The sequence below is a fragment of the Rhagoletis pomonella genome, unplaced genomic scaffold (assembly GCF_013731165.1).
Source record: "Rhagoletis pomonella isolate Grant_MI unplaced genomic scaffold, Rhpom_1.0 Rhpom_scaffold_00008, whole genome shotgun sequence".
In the NCBI taxonomy this organism is placed as follows: domain Eukaryota; kingdom Metazoa; phylum Arthropoda; class Insecta; order Diptera; family Tephritidae; genus Rhagoletis; species Rhagoletis pomonella.
Window position 1 is genome coordinate 23,576,416 of NW_023458562.1, and position 8,105 is coordinate 23,584,520.

Consider the following 8,105-nt stretch of genomic DNA (forward strand, 5'->3'; position numbering starts at 1 on the left):
TCTCACAAGAATTGGGGCTATTTCCGAAAATTTGTTGTAGGTAATTTGCTAGAAAACGAAAGAGGAATAACGGCAGCTGTTTATGTCGACGTTCTCAGCATAAATTTGGCAACAAACGTGAAAAACTTGGATCGGAAATGTTAGAAAATTGGTCCGAATTATGCGGATCGTTTTCTTTTAATATTTCAAAACAAAAGTAGGAATACGAACTACTAACTTTAGTTTTGAATACAAATTTTAGTTCGTTTTGCGAATTTATACTTTCATTTGACGACTTTTGTTTTAGAATCTGTATATATGTATGTATTAAAAAAACTAATATATTTCGTCCGATTTCTATGTTTTTGTTATTTAGACACCTAAGGAAATATGATAATATCGAATAAATCAATACTCCCCCCTAAGTTTTGCTTGATATCTTCATGTCCACTCGAGATATTGTGTATAGCGACAAACAGAGGGATCCGCATTGCCAGTTTTATTATCGAAAATTAGGTAATCTTACAAGAATGATCTTTTACGATGATGGATGATGTTAATTAATTTTCGCAGAACAAATTCCCACACATAAATTATTTCCTATGAGCTTTGCTGTGATTTGAAATATAAAAATATAAATTAATTAAAGATAAGTAATTATAGATTAGTTTATCAGTCAAGGAGGATGGCAAATGAATTAAGCCTGACGCTTGGAACGCATTACTTTGCTCAGGCGTCTGCGTCGTCTTCTGCGCACAACATTTTCATCATACTCCTCTATTTCATCGTCGCTATCATCAATGTCCACATCTGTGGGGCGCACCGGATAGCCTTGCTCTGGCTTCACAATTTTCACGCCCTTATCGCCGAAGAGCAAGCAATCGAAGTTGCTGAGAAAGGGATAAGTTATAAGTTATTTCCTTCATGTCAGCTTCATTTTTACTATTCTTTTGCACACTTACCGCTCAAACAATTCATATCCTTGAAACGAGCCCGACAAAAGCATGCAAACATGCATATTTCGACCCACAAACCAAATATCATGGAATTGTATGCAAGCCCGCGCGAAGTTGAAACGCGGTGGACGGAAACAGAAAGGTGGCGGATTTTGGCCTGACACTTTCCGTTTGAACCACACATTATTGTTGACACGCATGCGCAGTTCGAAAGAGAATTCCTCGGGTTTATAGACCACCTCGGTGCAGCTATTCAAGCCGATCACGGATAGGAAGCCTAGAATAATACATTGGAATTATATTATTAGGTAAAATCGCAAATTGTTACTCACCCGCACAGCACTTGCATATACCCTCGTCACAGGTACAGGGTATGCGACTCACCAAATCGTTGATGGTCATATTTGGTAGAGATATTTGGCGTGATTGCTCTTCGAAAGCCAACTGATTAAGGCGGTAATTTAGTTGTCCCAATTGCTTGGCGGCTTCGTAGGCGATGTCTTCGTTGGTGTCTTCATAGCGACGCTGTTTTCGGGCTAAAGATTTGGATTAATTGGTAGAGAATTGCGATCTGATGCATTGGAAAATGATATTTTGTGATTTCAGGAAAGAATTTTATAAGCTTATAATCATAGAGCCGCCACTGAGCGCCTGCAGTGGAATTCTGACTAATTTTCGCTGCCAAAATTCTGTAAAAAGCAGTGGGGAGTAAAAGTATACAACATGAAAAAGTAAGAGATGCAAAGCGTAATCAGCCAAATTTGAAAGCCGTGGAACTAGATGTTGCATGGTTTTAGGCGCATCTGCTATTCTTTTGGAGATTTTTGGCAATGAAAATTAGTAATAGCGATTTTCAAGCTGAATACCAACATTTGCTATCGCTAATTTTGATCACCAAAAATCTTCAAAATAATAGCAGGCGCCCCTAACAACACGCAACATCTTGCTGCATGCATGATTGCGCATTGCATATGTTAATCTTCCATGCTGTATACTTTTAGGCCATACTGCTTTTCTTTTGGAGAATTTTAGGTACGAAACTTTAGCGTAGCGATTGTCAGAATTCCACTGCTGGAAGCCACAATGCCAACTATTTTATGATTTTGATGCCTAATTTTTTTTCAATCATGACAAATGTAAATAATTAATGTATTAAACAAAAAAAAATCAGATTGTTTTTTTTAGGTTCGCTAAAATACCATTTTAAAATTAGCAAGTTATATAGAGACCCAAAGAGATTTACCATGCAAAAGATAAAGAGTGATCTGTATGGTTAAGATAATGAGAACGGGAAGATGTAAATTTAGCTTACCTTTATTGTTATATACATACTAGGGAGTTCGTAAATTCGCCTTTTTTCCAAAGCTGGGTTTCGAGTCATTCGAAAAATTGTAGTTTGAAAAAAAAACGTTCCCGATTTTGAAATTAAAAAAAAAAACTGGATAATCCAGTTACATTGTTTTCATACAGTGAAAATGCTTATGTTGGTATGAAGTCACGACTAAAGATTACAATAAAACTATTTACGGTAAAGAGAGGTTTTATGTAGAAAAGAGCAAAGCAAAAAATATATTTTTTCGATCAAAAGTAAAACAAAACAATTAAAAATTACTGAAAAATTCACTTTTGGTTTTATTTTGCGGCCGCTGTGGTGTGGTGGTTAGCAGTGCGCGCCACCATTCTGCCGGTACTGGGTTCAAGCCCACGTTCCGACTAACATAATAAGAATATGTTTTTAGGTCGCTCTTAGGCAAACAATGGCAAACCTCCGAGAGTATTTCTGCCATGAAAACGGCTTCCCAAAAAACGCAATCGCCGTTCGGAGTCGGCGTAAAACTGTAGATCCGTCCTCCTTGTGTGACAACATCAACGCGCCCGCTGCAAATTATTATTTTTGATATTTTATTCTTATTTTTCTGACTTTTTCGGATTTGAGTTGTGCTCTTGCCGCCGTGGTCGAGTGCTTAGATGCCTACTGTCACTCAGTACGTCCATGGTTCCATTTCTGGTCCCAGCCAAGCAGCAAACAAAGTTTTTTTCAAACAGACAATGACCAAGCTCGGAGTGGACTTCAGCCATAAAAATACTTCTTCCGAGATAGAGCAAAAGTTTAAATTTATGTCACGACATCAAGACGCAGGACAAGAAGTGGAGGAGATGCTCGGGCGAAAACGTATAAGCTCCCAACATTTATTTATTGTAATCAAATATACATACATATGTATATTGAATATTACTAAATAACCTTGGATATAATTTTAAAAATATTTAGGGGTTTCCTTTAAACTGAAGAAGTTAACAGGCTTGTTCGATGAAAAATCCGGTTTATTAGATTTTTGATAAATCAAGAGTTCAAAAAACCGCCTATAGATATAAAAAAAAACAGAGGAAACCGGTTTAAAAATCGAGTCAATCACCCTAATACATACATACATATGTTACTGGCCGAACCGATTTTCGGATAAATTTGTTTTTAGGAAATATGTTGAATGCAACAATACTGCGAACTGCCTAGCCGGAGTTATTCTGAGGAGTGATATTTTTTTGAAGGGCACAGAAGCCTAAATATTCATACTAGAATCTACTACTTAAGCTTAAGCTTAACTGGTTCCTCCTATCAGGTTAGCCCAGACGGGTGGTCCAAACTTAACCGAACTACTAGAACTAGTTTAGTCTAGGCAAAACCACAGAAAAATTAGTGCCCAAAAACAAATCTCAGAAAGCTTTCCTTTGTTTCACATTGGCTGAAATATAAAAAGGAAATACTCATTTTAGCATTCTTTGGCAATTTTCCTTTCGCTTATTGAATGTTTTATGAAAGTGTAATTTTAGCAGCTGTTGAATTTCGTTCTTTTTTGGTGCAAGCTGTTTCTAATTTTCTCCATACAAAGAAATTGTCGAACATATGTACTTTGTGTGGAAGAAAATGCGCGAAGAAAAATTGCCTAAAATCAAAGGTAGATCCTAGCTACTTCAAACCTGCTCTAAAATTTAATGGGCTACAGAAGCTGCATATTTCTAAAAAATCTCATTAAACGTTTGTTTTTTTTTGAAGTTTGATCAACATTTGTTAAAATTTGTCGCAAGTTTAAAATTTTGATTTGCAAGTTTTTTTTAGATTGTAAGCTATATTTCCATAAAACATAATAAACAAAGAAAATTAGCCAACACTTACTAAAATGTCTTTTCCATATTTACATTCTTGCCACCGTATGTTATTCGCGTTACGATTGATTTGGAGTCTGCCCCAAAAAAGACATTTCAGTGTGGTATTTTTTAATTTTTGTGCTAACTAAATATCGAAAAATGGGAACAAAATCTACAAAAAATTGTCATTCAAAATTATTTCTATATTAATCATTACGTACCAAGAAAAATACCCAAAGACCCAAGGGAAAATGTTCCTATGAATACATACTTTTGGTATTGACAGGAACGAGGTCAAGTAGGTCAGCTTCCAGAAATATGAGGGCCGCAACTGGGATCTTTACTTCAAGAATCTGAGTTCAGCTCTCCCTTTGTCACTTGAAGAGAAATCGACTCTATCCGAGAGCTTGCGGAGAGAGTTAGCGGAGCTCTTTGATCGCGGGGCGTTAAACAGCCGTTTCTTTAATAGAGCCCGCAGGACCAGGTTATGCTCTGATTGGAGCTTTCAAATACAGGAGTATTTTGGCGAGCCTTCTACGGAAGCTTAGAGCGTTGTCATGTATCCTCCACATTGAGTTGCTGAAGCTTTACCTCCATATCTATTTTCCATGTAACCCAGCCCCTGGAGAACTCTCCGGTTTTGAAAATGAGGATTGCGGCACCGCTTGAAGGACCTACTAGTCAGCGGGTCCTGCAACGCTGCCTAATGTTATCTGAGCCTAGTAGTCTCGCGTCTTGCATACTGTCTTTCGAGAAACTAAGTAGTGGTATGCACATTCTCTCACAGTTGGTCAACGAAGGATGTTCCATTAGACTGTATATAAATTAGAGTCTTAGCTGGAAACTGACCAGGGTATGTTGGCGGCTTTCTTAGAAGCATGCAACTTCGTCAGTCAGGTGGAGGTAGACCAATAACTCAGCAGGGATTGACAATTTACTCGTAAACAGGATTTCAACCATGCCTCGTACCAGGATTGTAAGCGCTAAGCTAGTCAGCAGCGAATTCACCAGACATCCAAAACGGAGGCTCGTTGCTGTGGATTTGCGAACTAAACAACATTGTTCTAAGACTCAATTGGGAATTAATGTGATAAGCGACATGCTTCGAAAACAACTAGGAGAACTGCGCTCTTCCTCGAAGACCGAAGTAAATTATAGATTCTTCGTTAACAGAAAAAACGATTGCTATTTTCAATCTGCCCTCTTTGAATAAACATACGTTTATATAGTAAGAGACCCATTGCAACTTTTGAGGTTCTTAGACTCCATGGGTCCTTTTTCTGTTTTCTTGTAGTCTTTTTTTCAGGTTGAACTGCTAGTTGTGATTTTAAAAGAGCACGTCTTAGATAATTGTTGTTGTTAAAATCGCCACTTCAATCAGCCAACGTACCAACCAACCAACCAGCGAATACCGACTTCAATATATTTGTCCAATTTTAATAGACTTTGAAGGTGGGACACTTAGGACAACTCGCATCTAGTACTTAATGCCAAACTCAACATTGCGCTCGTCAACATCGTAAATAAGGCTGTGGTCAGACTAAAGCGCACTGAGTGCTTTACTGACTGTGGATCTCGATGCTGCAGTGTTCTTGGGGCTTCCACTTTATTCCTGACGCCATAGGTCACTGTGTGGTCACCAATGAGCTTTTTCTCCACTCACAACCCTCCAAGGGTTGAGAAGACTGGGGTTAAAAGCTAAAAATAGGCGCTGGCTAACTTCTACGTATTTAAGTCGAAGCTTGTCAGCAGAGTTGGTGAAGAGGAAAGCTGCCACTAAGAAATTAGTCGACTGGCTGCTCAATTACGTGATGTCCGATCGGTAATCAGTGCTATGGGCTAGTAGGAAAATGCATAATATAATATTTTGGTACCTAAATTTTTGCTAGGTGTTTGGGCGAGCTTCTCCTTCCATTTGTGATGTGCATCCAAACGACAAATGGATTTTTGGAGAAGATTTTTCATGGCTGGAAGGTTTGCCATTACCTACCGAGGGGCAACGACTGTAAGAAAAACCTTTTCTAATTTAGATGTTGCTCGGGTCAGGGGTCAATTTTCTTTATTTCCTAGTCACGAGATTTTTTATTACGTCCAAATCCTCTCCTAGTAAGCTTTCAAGTAACGGAGATAACCGCTTCGGGTATTTATAAAATTTTTTTGACTCAGTCTAATGCAAAATATAGATAAACCTGTCTAAGTATTGTACCGGTAGGTTAAAAAATTAAATGTAACTACATGCTGCGCACACTGTTGATACATATGTTTGTACATTAGACCGGGTTGATTCCAATTCAAAGCGAAAAAAGTTTGCGTTTTCAATGTGGGTCGCGTGTGCATTCGAAAATATATAACAGCGATATGTTCAGTTTTCCAATTTGCTTTCGGCCAAGTTGAATAACCAATTTTGACATATTTATCGACTTCATTGATTGGTACGTAAGCACATAAAAGTGGCCAGTAAATATTAGTTTACTAAATAAGTCTACGTACAAAAATTATTATCTCACAAGTTTAACAATGTCTTCTATTTGGCCCAAAGTCAGTCTTTTGCAATTACATATTTATTTATAGGAATTTCGCCACTAAATTTTCGTTCCAATCTCATGAAAGTAAATAATATAAATAAATACATATTTTAGTATTTATACGAGTATTTCGGCGAATGAAAATTAAAAATTTGATAAGTACATAAATAGAAAAGTTGTGGATTTTAAAAATTTTTTCCCCGCGACCCAGCCTAATGTTCTCACAAAACTATGTACATGCATATACTCATACATCATACATTTAATTTGCATCTTGAACTCACTTTCTTTGAAAGCTTAACGATCGTAAAGACTTCTTAATGCTTTTATGAGCCTCATTAACAAGCTATTATACTAAGAATAGTTAACAGTTTTGCGGTATGCATACATATGTATGTTTTATACCCTGCCCATATGTAGAAGCAATTGCGTAAAGACCATAGTTGTAAATCAAGCTGACAGACGTGTTCAATTACAAGCTAAAATTGTATATAAAATTTGCAAAACCATGCACATTGTACATTGGGGTGGTCCATAAATGCATGTGAAAAAGAAAAGTCGGAATTTTAATGCTCTCACCCCCGTTTTTTATTTTGAAGGGAAAAATATTTGTAGGTTGCCCAAAGCGCTCAATGTTTTCCATGTATTTTATATGAAACAAAACAACTTTTCGTAGACATGGTATAGAACTCTTGAAAATCAATATTTTTCGATCGGAAGACTTTTGTTTCTCTTCAGTAGACTTTCAACATTAATACCTGATTGCTTATTTTACCATTTTTTATGGGTCCCTCATTACCTTTGTCCTATAAAAATAATTAATATTAAAAACTGTAAATAAAGAATTGGGTATTATTATTGGAAGTCTTCTGAAGAGAAAGTTTTCCGATCGAAAAATATTCATTTTCAAGAATATTATACCATTTCTACGAAAAAAGGTTTTTTTCCCCATATAAAATACAAACAAAACTTTGAGCGCTTCAAAATATTTTTCATTTCAAAATAAAAACACAGGGTTAAAATTTTTTCGGTATAGAACAATACAGGGGGCTGAGAGCATTCCAATTCCGACTTTACTTTTTTTGGACCACCCTATTGTTCATAGTACTAACGATTCTAACGATTGGTTTGGAACAGGTTCGCAAACTTGCATACATGTGTATACATATTTGCATTTGCATGTTGAAGTAGGAAAAACACTTTTCCATTTCGTACACTTTCTAAAAGAAATGAGGAAAATTTTCCATGTATTTTATAATCGTAAGAATACTTTGTAAATAAACATTTATATTTGTCCGTGATTTTTTTAATGAAGAATCGGAGATATTGGGGATGTTCTTTTATGGGTATGGGAACGTTTTTTGCAGTACAGCAGAATAGACAGAGTAGGCTACGGGATGGACTAAAGAAAGAACTCTAGCTGTAACTAATTTTTCAACTTACATACATTTCAGGTTTCTTTCAAACTTAATTTAATATAACAAAGTAATATATAGAG

At 36.5% G+C, this 8,105-nt stretch overlaps 1 protein-coding gene across 1 annotated transcript in view; it reads right to left on the reverse strand.

The window, feature by feature from the left end:
• Positions 1-436: 436 nt before the first annotated feature.
• LOC118744479 overlaps positions 437-8,105 on the reverse strand; it is a 60,663-nt gene continuing 52,994 nt past the window's right edge. Inside the window, exons 2-4 of the mRNA XM_036477521.1 lie at positions 1,268-1,471; positions 942-1,212; positions 437-869 (exon numbers count right to left, since the gene is read on the reverse strand). Of these exons, the coding sequence (XP_036333414.1) occupies positions 677-869; positions 942-1,212; positions 1,268-1,471 (668 nt within the window). The 3' untranslated portion in view covers positions 437-676. The remainder of the gene's footprint in view (positions 870-941; positions 1,213-1,267; positions 1,472-8,105) is intronic.